The sequence below is a fragment of the Argiope bruennichi genome, chromosome 4 (assembly GCF_947563725.1).
Source record: "Argiope bruennichi chromosome 4, qqArgBrue1.1, whole genome shotgun sequence".
In the NCBI taxonomy this organism is placed as follows: domain Eukaryota; kingdom Metazoa; phylum Arthropoda; class Arachnida; order Araneae; family Araneidae; genus Argiope; species Argiope bruennichi.
In genome coordinates, this window is record NC_079154.1 from 46,562,376 (window position 1) to 46,576,981 (window position 14,606).

At 27.9% G+C, this 14,606-nt stretch overlaps 1 protein-coding gene across 1 annotated transcript in view; it reads left to right on the forward strand.

Annotated features, from left to right (window-relative positions):
- Positions 1-5,816, forward strand: part of LOC129967136 (transcriptional repressor scratch 1-like) — an 84,944-nt gene extending 79,128 nt beyond the window's left edge. Inside the window, exon 2 of the mRNA XM_056081820.1 lies at positions 550-5,816. Coding sequence (XP_055937795.1) covers positions 550-1,511 — 962 coding nt within the window. The 3' untranslated portion in view covers positions 1,512-5,816. The remainder of the gene's footprint in view (positions 1-549) is intronic.
- The last annotated feature ends 8,790 nt before the right edge of the window (positions 5,817-14,606 follow it).

Here is a 14,606-nt window from a genome sequence, read left to right on the forward strand (position 1 = left end):
TAGCTACACATAATGTATCAAAATACCAATTTTCACCTACTTTTTCAATAAGTCTTCTAGAATAACATGACGTTTAAAAATGTAAAATTAAATTTCAAAATCCAAATTATAAAAAGAAACCAAAAAATCAGCAAATAAAAAGTAAAAGGAAGGATGAAATGCGCAACACTTATTTTCAAGGTTAACATGGTAAATATCATCAGTTCAGAGCAACAAAGAAGTATTTGTGATGTCAAAGTTTCATCATCTCGGTAGCATGCTTCATGCCATAAACGCGAAACGGAGCATCATTTCGTCCTCTCCTCATTTCCGAATGACAAAATGTGCTCAAATATAATAAAGGCCTTAATAAAAATGAATGGATGCCATAATTTTATTCGTGTAAAAGACAAATGATAAATGTATTGAATTGAATTAATAAATTCAAACTGTATTAGACTCATTAAGTTAATTGCAAGCTGAAATTATTAGTTTATTTATTTTTTATTTTAGAAATTTTCGATAGAATCATAAAAAAAATTAAACTAATCATTTTTATTATTTTTCTAGGATATGTGTATGACTTATCTTCCCCTGAGACTTCCCGAGACTATGTGTACATCGACAAAGTGGTGGGTGACGAAATTGTCGGTGACATTGAGATCAAAACGACGATTCAACCGAGTAGTCCGACGGAACAAACCAATAAACAAATCATTTCCTTGGAAAGATCCGGTCCTAGTCCATCAGGTAGCCTTAGCGACGCCAGCGCCAGCGATGTCAGCAGCGACGATGTCAGATCCGTGACCACACCCCACTTCCTCTACAATGAACTCGAAACTGAAGGCACCCCACCCTCGACGGAAACTCCCAGTGGTGTCACAGTGGGGTACACTTATGAAGCGTTCTTCATAACGGATGGAAGATCCAGAAGAAGAAAGAACCCAAAGAAAGAGGATAGCAACCATGGTACTACAAATGCGCCTCTGGCGGAACGACCTCGTTATACGTGTGGCGAATGTGGCAAACACTATGCGACATCGTCCAACTTGTCGAGGCACAAGCAGACCCATCGCAGTCCGGACTCCCAGCAGGCCAAGAAATGTGACACCTGTGGCAAAGTGTACGTGAGCATGCCAGCGCTGGCAATGCATCTCCTGACGCATAACCTCAATCACAAGTGTGCAGTGTGTGGCAAGGCCTTTTCGAGACCATGGCTTCTGCAAGGCCATATGCGCTCTCACACTGGAGAAAAGCCTTTCGGGTGTGCACATTGCGGAAAGGCCTTCGCTGATAGGTCGAACCTTCGGGCTCACATGCAGACCCACTCGGCCTTCAAGCACTACGCTTGTACTCGGTGCAACAAATCGTTTGCACTCAAGTCCTACCTCAATAAGCATTATGAATCCTCCTGTTTCAAGGAGGGGTCTAAAGATTCGGCTAACGAAGATTCAAACACCTGTCAGCTTGTATTTGAACACAGTGACAATTCGTCCGATCTCATGGAAATCGGCACATCTCAAACTCCTTGAACACAATTCTCGTCGACAATGCACAACTTTCACTACATTACAGAAAAATACTGAAGTGATAGAATGGCTAAGTAAAGGACTATTTGAATGTGGATTCATCCTAGGTTGTTTAAAATAGAGTGCCTCCTTTCACTAAATTTTATACATTTTAAAAATAAGAAAAAATCTCATCGTGAGTTATCTATCATTGAACTAAATTTTAAAAATATTATTATATTCTTAACTAAATTTAAAAATCTTTCAATAATAAATCAATTAAGACAAAAATTATTAGTCCTTTTATTTCTACTATATTGATATCGCAAAATGGATTTACAACAGTTATTCTAATTAATAGAGATTTCCAAATTATGTTCAAATAACTACAGTATATGTAACCTTGAGGGTATTTTAAAAAGGAATAATACCAAACATGGATCATACCGTATAATAAGTTCTCATATACATAGTAGAACTATCGTATTTAACCTTATATTCAAGTCTCTATTAAATTGATCTGTCTAACTGAATAGATATTGACCTAATTTCTCATCCTATATATAGCCCATGCAGAAGATTATTCAGATAATTAGGCAGACTAAATTGTTGAATTCTAAAATTCTACTTTAGAATATAAGGAAAAAAAATGAAAATAATGTGCATTTTACCATGTATATTTTATTCATTTCAGAAATTTGCAAATATTCTCTGTCATATTATTGTAATTTGCAAGATTTTAGAATTTACTTCACCAAATGGAATTTATAAACGAAATGAGTTTGAAATTTAATGTACAGAACTTCATTTATGTTTGAAATTGGGGTTGTAGTTGCATATCCACCGATGGATGAACATTCCACATTCAATTAGAACGGTGTTGCAGGTTGAGTAATGTGATAACCGACATAAGCAATAAGTAAATGGTATATATATTAAAGTTGGCGTTTTTTATAGTTTGCGAAAAGCGCCGATTCACAACTGATGCAGTGCCTACAAATCTAAGATGTGCAACTGTTACTGTTCTGTGAATTTACACAGTTACTAAAGCGTCTAACTTTACATCTGCTGTACAGTCACAACGAATAGGAAACTATTTTATTTGTTACATTTGCAAAAGTATTCTTCAATTTAGCCGTCATATTTAGGTATGTAAAGTTTGGATACGTACAGGGACTCAAAACTATTATTTATATCGCTATAAAAGAAAATATCTCTTTATGTGTTTAGTCATTCAAGAATATTCTTAAAGTGTTTTACTATAATATTTATAATTTATGGATCTGTCAATTAAAATAAGCTTTGCTACCGGAACAATTAAACAGTCATTGCATATCTTTGAATCAAATTCAGGGGCATGAATCTACTACATTTTGCATATCCAAACACAAAATTGTTATTCATGCTCGAATAAAGCAATAAAAATAATATAGCAATAAACTATTCTAGTGCTTTTTGAATTGAGGGTTGAAACCCAAAATAGTGTGATAACAAATATATTTTGTAGTGAGAACTTATGCTGCCTTCCAGTTTTTTGCAATACTTGTTAGCAAAGAGGATTAAAAAATCATCTTAACTATAAAATTTCCTTGGAATTGACATTCCAATATTTAATTTATCTTTAAATAAACTTAATTTTAGTATTGCTTTCATAAACCTTCATTACTGTAAGGTATGAAAATATAATTTTCTTCCATTAAAATTGTAATCAAATCAATTTTTTTAAAGAAATATTTTGTTCATAGCAATTATAAATATTAATGCTATCGAATAATTTTATTTATTATTCGTTCTTTGCTACATAAAAGTTTTTCATCTCTTATAACTTACTCTCTTTTTAGGTCTAATAACCGCAGTATTTTCTCACATCCGAGTTTAGTGCAAGAATATCAAATTTCTTTTGCACTAAAATAAGAATTTTTGCCTCTAGAGCACTTATTCTCCGTTTATAAGTGCAGAATAGACAAATCAGGCTCTTGTGCCTTTAAATCATCATCTACAACAAAATGTAAAATCCTCTCTGCAATAATACAATATTAAGGGGGTTAATACTGATTAAACAAAAATCTTACAAATGCAAAAGCAGAGAGGATATTTTACCTATTATAGTATGTATTTAAAGTTTTTGATAATTTTTTCATCTTTTCTTAAATATCGATTAAGTTTCGATAATCATAAGCAATCATTCGGAGTTTTAAAAAAGCTCTTGCTTTAAAATTTACTATGCGAATATCGATATTTGAATTGTGAAGATTTTTTCCTGAAATCTTCTAATATTATTTTAATCTTTCTAGAGCAAAGCTATATATTCTTTCGTAATACTTCACACTTACGTGAAGTTTGTAAACTTTGTAAATAGTTGTTGCGCATTGTAAAAAATTGTTTTATGGTGCATTTTAATAAGAATAATTTTAAGAAGACAGAGATGGAATATTCTTCAAAATAATTAAAATGTATTTAATTCATCTTTATTTTATAAATATTGCACAAATAGTCAATATAGATAAAAAGATATCAGCTTTCTTTAAATTTGATATTAATTTTAACAAAACTATGTTGGCCTACATTTAAGACAACGAAAAAGGCGTTTGATGTATGCATTTTCAAATAGTTTAATATTGGGAGATATCATGAAACGAGTTATTTCCGATTCCATTTCAGAGGCGACTAAACAAAATTCCAGTGACACAGAATTAGGAGTACTGGAATCTACCCAAGAAGATGCAATAATTCATTTGATATTATCCTTTATTCTAAAAATTCTATTTACAAAAGATATAATCTGACCTTAGCTTAAAGTTGTCCATTCGCACTATTGTTTAAAAGGAACTAGAAATTCTTAAAACACAATTGCTATAATCAGTAATGAGAATAAAAGTAGAATTTCAATAAAAAGTGTTATTTCAAGAGAACAATACAGACGAGATCTTCAAATAGAGTTTTGCTAATTCCGAATGATATAATTGCGATATTCGTTGGGTGTTTGGAACACATAATCTAGAGGAACAAGTTATTTGATTAGGTTTAATACAGCCAATTTTAAATTTCATCAAAGGTAAAATTTCCAATAAGAAGTTTAAAATTCCAATTTTAAATTTCACTAAGTCTATTTTGGTGCAGGAAATATTGACATGAATTATGTTCAAATTATGTGATGATATTCGAATGTTTGACATATATATTTGAGATTTTATTGACGTAAAGTTGCACCAGACTTACACTTAGAATTTTGGATTGGATCAAATTTTGAATCGATGATCCTCATGTTCAAAATCTTACATATAAATCAACGAATGTGATTGAAACAGTCACAATCTAAATTTTCATAAAACTGTGATAAATACATTTTAATATTTTTAACATACTTAATAAATTATTCAAAAATAATTATAGTTGCCGTTATTTAAAATTTAATTTGTTTCCTTTTAATGTATAAGATTTAGATGGCATCATGTTGTAGAATTATCCATCTCTTGTCATCTTTAATTATTCAACTATCTTTGCTATAACAGTGAAAGTACGTAGTTTGTAGTTTATTAATAACTTAATCCAGTCTTCAAGAAAACTAACATTCTTGCCGGGCATCTTATGCAATAATATTTATGCCAGGTGCTCCAACTTGGAACTATACTTCCAGGAACATATTTTCTGAATCTCAATTTCAAGTCAGCATTTGTTTCATGTGATTATGTGTTTTAAGTTATTAAAATATGTTTGTCATTTGATTATGTTTTTTTATGTTTTTGAAATATTTTTTCATGAGATTATGTGTTTTATGTTACCGAAATAACTTTTAATGTGATTATGTCTTTTAAGTTATTGAAATATTTTTTTATGTGATTATGTGCTTTATGTTACCGAAATATCTTGTCATGTGATTATGTGTTTTACGTTATTGAAATGTCTTTATTTTGTGATATGTTGTATATCATTGAAATATTATATTTATTTTCCAATACTGTGACCTGAAAAAAAGTTTTGAAACGTATTGTATTATTATATTATTCTAGTCATTTTAACAGTCTTTTCCTTGGAATAGTTCAATAGTACAAGAGAACTTATTTTTCTTAGAACTTATTTTCAACTTGTTATTTTAAAATCCATGTTTGAATTACATTATTTTATGTTTTATGTTAGTGTCATCTTATTTATTGTACCATACTGTGACGTGAAGAACATTTTTAGTCATATTCAGAGTAAAGACGGGTTTGAGTCTCTAGTCAAATTAAGAATAATGCATATTATTATAAAAATAAATAATAATGTCAAATTGTTTAAATAATATTTTCTGTTATTATAATTTTCACTTTTGGGTTTAATTTTCTATATTTACGGGTTTTAAATTATATTAATATTTTGTATTCTTCTCTTGTATATTGTATATCTATATTTTGTTTGAATTCAAAATACGTAATTCGAACCCTGATTGTAAAATATTTTTGTCATATGGAAAATTTGTCATTTTGTCATACGAAATTTATCTATACATAGACTTTTTTTTATTTTCTCTCAAAGTACAAGGCATTCAAAAAATTAGATATTCAAAATATACTTAAGAATTACCTTTGTACGCTTGCAAAAAATAATAAAGTACTAAAAATTTGATGTTTGTAATATCAAAAAAAATAATAATATATTTTAATAAAAAAAATTTAATTAATGATGAATTATCTATAGAAATAATATCGTTCGAATTAACTGAGTTTAATATCATTTTAAAGTAAACAAACAAATCTGATTTTTCATATATCATTGTAAATATTTCCAATTTGATTAAATTATATATTTTTTTTAATTTAAAACAAGCTTTTTGGTTTGTAGATGAATTTAATTCCTCTAATTTACATGTTCGTGACTATTTCATAAATTTTACTTTTCTATTTATTCAGTTTCATATGACTTCAGAGTTCCACATCGGAATTTTAAGATATATTTTGTAAAAAAATTATTAATGTTTAATCAGCAATAAATATTCTATAGCAATAACGATAAACATATTTATTATTCATATATCTAGTAATGTCGATATGTTCCATTTTATGTGGAAATCTGTGATTGTGCTGTATGTATTTTTAAAAATTATTTTTTATCTATATGTCCATAATGTGTTTGAAATCGTGATCTTACGTTAAAGCATACTGAAGGATATATGCTTAAATTTATGTGCTCTAAGTCAATTTTGTGTGAAAAATCAACTGTTCAAAGTACTTATTTTTCCATCGTGTATGTACAAAGGAAAATTTCTTCAACGAACAATGGATTTTATTAAGTGTCAATGATATACTTCCAAATAATTTATAAAGGACAAGTGTATCATAAATCAAAGCAATAATTTGTAAAGAAAAAACCTTAGAATAACTAATGTAATCTCACTGTATGCAATAAACATTTCTTCAAATCTTTACTAAAGCAATAACAAATTGAAGTTCTGCAAGATTTACGAGAAACAATATATTTTATTTACTGTATATTCTATACTTCCATGCAGCAATAATCTGCGAAGATCATCCAGTTTAAACTAATGAGTTTATATCACTATAGACAATACCTTTTTCTGAAAACTATTATTAAAGCAATAATAACAAAGTGTTTGTGAAAAAAATGTGATTAGAGATGATATATTGTCTACTTCTGTATTTCAATGAAACGAATGGAATGTTCAAGTTTTAGATGGAACGAGCTCTGCTGATGTATGATATAGAAGTGTCTTGATGACTTTGCAAGGCACAAATGCATTCCGATGTAAGATAATAATAGTTATTAGATGCCTTTAATGCTAGAAATAGCAAAACTGAAGGAGTCTTTGTACAAAAAGCAATAATAGAACTAGAGCAATAAGTGTATCATAAAGCAATAATTAGGAGACTCATGGGTGAGGCACTAGATAATAAGGTGTCTCATCCTGGTTTTCTGCCGCCATATAATGAATGAGGTGAAGAAGTTGAATCTATGCAAAGGTGGATTGCACCTGTAGACTTGAAGAAGTGATAGATTTTTGTAACTATTTTAACGATTGAGGATATTTGAACTTTCTCAAATTATACATATATATATCTCACATTAATTTTTTAGTGTTACTTAGGTACTGAGAAGTGCTAGAAAACAATGAAGCAATAAATTATTGCCTTTTCTTCGTTAAGCGGCGATATGCCTTGCACATAAATTGACTATCAAACATCATCACGAGTGGTGTAGTTGTGTATATTATATAGAAATAAAAATAAACTTGATAATGGCAATAATTAAAAGAAATATTTAAATGGAAACGCTACCTGCAATCTAATCAGCGTAGGCATTTATTTTTCGAACACGAACAGGAAATGATCAAAACAAAATTGTCGAGAAAAATGATAATCTGTGGTCTTTTAATAATATTAAAAAAATTAATAATATTAAATATTAAAAATTAAAAAATTAATTACTTAATAATAATATTAAAAAGTTAATTAGTTAAAAATATTTAAAAAAAATTAAATGTCATTAAAAATTCAAAATTTTCAAAAATATGTCAAAATTATCAGAATTAAATATTTGCAAATCGATAAAAATAATAAAATTATTTTTTTGGATTAGTGATTTCAAAATTTTTGAAAGCAGTAAAAGCAAATTTTAATTTAAAAAATTTAGATTGTAAAGGAAATTTTTCTGCTAAACTGCAGCTTCCAAATACATTTTTCTTCGTATTGTTTTTTTTTTAATTTTGAATTATAAAAAAAAATCATGTTGAAGAAAATTTATAATTTTTATATTTTCTATTTTTAAACTTTAAACAAAATTGTTGTTAAACAGCATGAATAGGGCCTATATTGTTTACTTTTCTAATAATCTACTATTTTGTCATACTAAATAATAGATCCTTCTACTATACTGAACGAAATAAGAAATTTTATCTATGCATTTTCGTGTTCTATGCATATGCATTCTTTTATCTATGCATATAGATATCGACAATTCTTATTTTCTATACAACTGAATCATTTGAATTTCCTAGAAAGTAATGGAAACAATAAATTATTTTAAATTTGACCATTGTAAAGGCATTTCAAACAAAAATCGGAATTGGATAAATAATTGAAATCTGTTAAATTTCAAAAGTTAATTCAATAACGAATTGGTTGTAATTATTCCTGTTGAATGCCTAATAAATTTCAATAATTCAATCATGCAATAATAGTGTTTATTCATGAAATAATGACACATCATTGTTGTTTTTATATATTTGTTATGGCTTTCTCTTGTTTTCAGTTTTAGAAATATGTATTAATTTTTATATAAAAAAACCCCTTCAAATCAATGTTGTATTTTACAATATCTGATTGATAGCTTCGAAGTTCGTATATTTGCTTTGTAAAATGAAATTCAATGCTTTCTACTGACGCAGAATGAGATCGTTTATATATGCATTTACATATTACAAACAAGCAATAACTCTAGTCGTTCATTCTGTATTCATCTGCTCATTTTATGCAATAAATGCTTTGAAATAAATTAGAATATCTGGAATTATTTTCTTATTCATTAATTAATTATAACCAATTCGCCATCTTTATCACTATTTTTATTAATAATAAAGAAGAACTTGTGTGTGTGTGTGTGTATGTGTGTGTGTGTGTGTGTGTGTGTGTGTGTGTGTGTGTGTGTGTGTGTGTGTGTGTGTGTGTGTGTGTGTGTGTGTGTGTGTGTGCGTGTGCGTATGTAGTATGTCTGCACACTTTTTAGCTAGCTCTCTACAGGTCAGACCAATCGAGTTAGACTTATAAATCTTAGTGCAAATATACAGTTGCTTACCTTGGAGTGATTTCATTCAAATTAAGGGATATTTTCGCATTTTACCACAAAAAACATGATAACTAAAACTATTATTTCATAAAAAGTATTTTTATTAAAAAAATTAAACTTTGTATTAAAATTAAATGAAATCGTTTTTTATAAAACTGTACAAAATGGGACGATATATTTTAACAGTCGTTTGTTATTCCCTTAATAGATACTAATAAAATCTATTTTCATAAAATGGTCACTTTTGGCGACCTGTTACTCTGTCGTGTATGTTGTTGTATTCAATTTCAGTTAAAATACTGAGGTATAATTTCATGACCATGATTCTGTCAACAAACTACTTTTAAGTATCAAATTGTCAGACATCAAAGATATGTAATTTTAATAGTCGTACATGCGTTCTATTAATCGGATACATGAATCGTTTAAATGGAGATCAGACTTATGACATTATATAGCTGTTAAATACGTAAATGTCTGGTTCATATAATGTAACTGTTTGGTTCATCTAATCTGGTTAATCATCAGGTTGAAATTACATTTTTTCCGTCTTGTAAATTAATCAGTATTCATCTTCTTTAGCTTTCTATAATGCGAAGAAATTATGAAATATTTAAAGAACAATGATAATGCTTTGAATTTGGGGAAACAATGTAATCTATCGTTGAAAATTAAGCAAAAAATTATTTTTAAAAAAATTGCTAAAATGAGAAATAATTTGCACATTTATTAAATGTCTCGTTAATTTTTTTTTTTTTTTTTAAACTTTTGAAACATAGTAACATCTTCTTTTGTGCAGTAATATTTTTGGATATTATCATGGAACAACGACAAAATTTTGCCTAATTTTTAATCAATTAATATTTTAGAAGGTCTCTCCGAAGTGCTCATTCCTACCTTCCAAAATCCAATTTTAGTAATTCGATGTCAAACCATCTGACCTATAGCCAGCAATGCACACATACACATATTCAATTGCATTATTATTAGAGATCTACAAGAGTCATTATAAGGATAATAATATTTGAATCTCATAAGAAATTTCATCAATTAAGTACTTTTCCTTTTTATTTGATTTGCGCTTGTCTAGATTCTACAAATGCTGTTATAAGTGTTACTTCAAATTAGGCAATGCGTGTGTATGAATGGCATTAATCAAGACAATACAGTACTAAGTTGTACTCTTTAACAAAATCGATGCAAATATCGATAGAAGTAACATACATTTCTGTTCTTTTCGCTTTTGAAGGAGAATATTTAAGCAGATGGAATGACATTTCACATAGATCTATAATATTGAACATCTCTGTTAGGGATACTTTCCACATTTTTAATAGTTTAAAAGATATTATCTCTAATTTCAGCGCTTCACAATTAGGAGCACTGTGAATGGCCTGTCTGTATAGCGTATACTGAAATTCCTTTTTTTATGAGTTTTTAAGATTAACAATGTAATATTGAGCTAAATATTATAGTTAAAATACCCTAGATTTAATAAATTTTAATTTTATTAAACATTTAACACAGTCAAGTAGATTAGTGCAGATAATTTATTTTTTCTTTTTAATAATATTATATTTGAAAGTATTTTGCATACTTCAATAGAAGATTCTTTGAGTATTTGTGGCAAAAGTTTTTCAGATCAGAACATTGCTGTGTTTCTCCGAATCTAGAATCATTCGTATCCCTGGTCTTTTGAAGGGGAACGGAGTGGTAGAAATAGTTGTTACAAAACTTTAATTGAAATCCAAATAAATATAGGAATGTATAACTGCTATGCAGAATAAAAAATAATACAATTATACAGCAAATATAAACATGAACATTAAACTTCAAATCTAAATATATAGAAAAGTAAACAGAAGATGACAACTTAGAATATTCGACATATTAAAATGTATAAATGCAGGAGACAAATGAGTTAAAACAATGACGTAAATGAAAATAAAATGATACGATATTTAAAAGAAAACAACTGAAAAATGGATAAATTGCTTAGTTGTTTAATCGTATTTTTATTCAGTCATTTAGATTTGATTCAGATTAGTTGACTGTTTTTAGAGGAAATATTTTTTAAGTAATATGGAGAAAATATATAACATATAATATGGAGAATAATGAATGTTCATAATGTAATCATTCTTTTTCTATGCACCAAGATTTCGGAATATGAGTGCTGATTTAAATATCTCTCGAAAATGGAAGGAAAGTTATAAAGACATTATAAGAGAGTTACAAGCTAAATTAAAAAATAATTTTTCCTATATATGAAGCAATTTGAGTTTACTTGGTTTTTCAGAGCAGCTATCATTTTTTTCTCGTTTCTTTTGCCGTTTAGTTCGCTTACTTCTTACATTGAAGAAATATAAAGCAATATTGAACATAACGGGGTTTTAAATTGGGTTAATCCTTGCTGTTATGAATATTCTCTAAATATGTATAATTCTTGCACAAGCCAGAAGAGATATCATCAAATGCAAGAGAAGGGAAATATAGACATTAATAGCAATAGTATCTGTATGCTGGTATTTCTTATAAATCCATAAATTTATTTCTTGAAAGATTTTTCTGCATTTCCCCATATGCTTTTGGCGGGAGGCTCATAATTTTTGACTGGTTGAATTTTTGTCAGCATATTGAAAAGCTTTTAAAAAAAATTTCTTGAATTTCAGTTATTTCAGTTATTTCAAAGTTATAATGTTTCCTCCATGAAAATAACTAAATTGTGTGTTTTATTTTTTATTTTTGAATAAATTGAATTAAATTTCAGTAAGAGAGTACTTATAGAACAAATAAGAAGATTACTTACACTAGGTATATTTCACACACAAATAGAACTTTCGCAAAAGGAGGTTCTAGGAAATTTTGAATTTGAAAGGGAAATTAGAAGTGAAATAATTTCTCGTTCAAAAAAATGAATAGGGTTATAATTTATTTTTATTATTATTTTTTTTGGTTTATTTGAACTAAAACTCAGTAGTGAAATAAAATTATTCTATTGAAAAAAAAATAGAAAAATAGTCGAATTACCTACATTTGATATATTTCATACACAAATAATACCATAAGTAAATCAAAAGTAAAATAATATATAATTAAAAGTAAAATAATATTAAGTATCAAAAGTAAAATAATATTTCATATATAAAGTAAAATAATATATTAAAAAAAATTTGAATAGGACAGATAATAGTAATGACCAATGCCTTACATTTTTTTCAACAATAAAACATCCGCCGTAACCTTTATTTCCCTTCTGCTTCCTTTAATAAGCCTTCCTGCAATAATAACTAAAAGAAGACAAATAGCACTAATCGTGATTTGTTTTACACTCTCTGAACCACTCTCTGAAACCTAAACATGAAGAAATATGCATAAAAGGATATTGTTAACGTAGCGTTTTTCTACATAATGTGAACTATGTTGTCATTGATTATTTTCAAATCAGTTTTAATGTGCATTTGATTCATGCTCTATAAAGAATTTTATACTTCTCTTTATATTTCTGATTCTACCTTAGATTTGCCATAAATTTGAAGACTTTACGACAAAAACTAATTCTAAATCATTTATCCATCGATTTCTTTATCTCTAAGAAGCAGAAGTTTTTCTGAAATTTGAGGAATTTCGCCTAAAGTCAAGGAAAGCTGACTTTTATTCACATTTTGTCTATTGGACTGAAAAGATTCATTTGTGCTTCGAAAATAACGCATTTTATGTGACTCCTGTTACAGACAAGACAAACTGTTGTTTCCAATAATAAAATTTAAGAGCAAGAGGAAAAAATAACGCTGATATATATTTTTATGATGGATAGTCGTCGAGGACAATCTTTGAAATTGTTTGAGATAAACTGAAAACGCAATTTATGAATTGCTGCAGTCTTCCATTTTATTTTTACGGAACCGAAATTCAGGAGCAACAACTCTTTGTTTTTGCTAAATTAAAGAGGAGTGACTTTAACTCAGTTTTAGAATTCAGATCAAATATCCTGTCGGAGCCCTGAACTGGATGATTCATTATCAATCTTCGTTTTATTTTCAGAGATGCGCCGTTACTTTTATATTCTTTTTCATCATTGGCCATATTATACTGAAATTGTTTGGGCTGCATCAGGGTTATTGCTTTAGGTCGGTCCCAAATGATTTAAAATTTGATCTAGGAACATCTTTTGTGGAGTTTTAAAGTTATTGGAACGTGCAGTGGTATGTACGAAAGATAGAAAAAAATATTACGTCGTCTTATTTTTATATTTTCTTTAATATTTTTAAGACTTTAAGGAATGAAATTGAATGAATGAATGAAATGAATTCAATCTAAAGTTTTTATATTGCAATGAATTGTTTAAATTATTTTTATTTAAAGAAAGGAAAGGGGGAAAAAAATAATTTAAAGTTTTTCAATCCGAATGTAGTTTTGATATCATTGATTTAGATACAAATAATAAGATATTGAAAAATTAAATTTTATTGGATGTTTAATAGACTTTTAATTTTTTCTGCACATAAATTGAAAGTAAAATTTCTTTTATGCTGTTGTAAATAGCAATTAGTCCATAAGATTGTAATATTGAAGTTATAAGAAAACTCTCAAACATAATTTAATAAGAATTAGTCATTGTCAAATGACAGATACATTAAACTTTAAATTATATCTTTCTAAAAAAAATATCAGACTGATTGCAATCGAATTGTTACTGCGAAAAGAAAAAGAGATGTGACGTAATCATTATTGTACAAAATAAGATGCAATTAGGTGCCAAATGATAAAAACTGTTGCTTTTCAAGCGAAATTGTATGAAAAAGATAGCATTCATAAAATAGCCTCTCTTTCATTGCAAATATAGGAATTTCGAAATAAAGATAATTATATGATGTCATGGTAAATTTATTTAAAATTCCACTATATTTAATATTTCTCAGTTATCAGTTTTTTAAAAAAAATTTCGTTGAAATTTTGTGTTTTATATACACTAGTTGTAAAACTCTTTTAGTTAATCTGTTCTTAATTTCACTTATAAAATATATATTTTACCTTTGCATTTTAAATTCACTTATCCAGCGTCCTTTAAAACCTTTTCCTAAACTAGAAAATTTCAATACCTGATAAATTTTTAGCTATAAAATACATTATTCTGACACATCTCCTTTTAATTTCATTCCATTGATTCCATTCAAAATTTGCAGAAGAGTTAAATCAAATGTCAAATGACCTCTTAATCCCATGATAAATGCAACAGTTCATGTCTTCTGCTATCAAATTGTGTTTTGTTTTACAAAGTTGCTCTAAATGAACTGTGGACAGCATATATGAAGTGTATCAGGTGACTAATGATTCGCT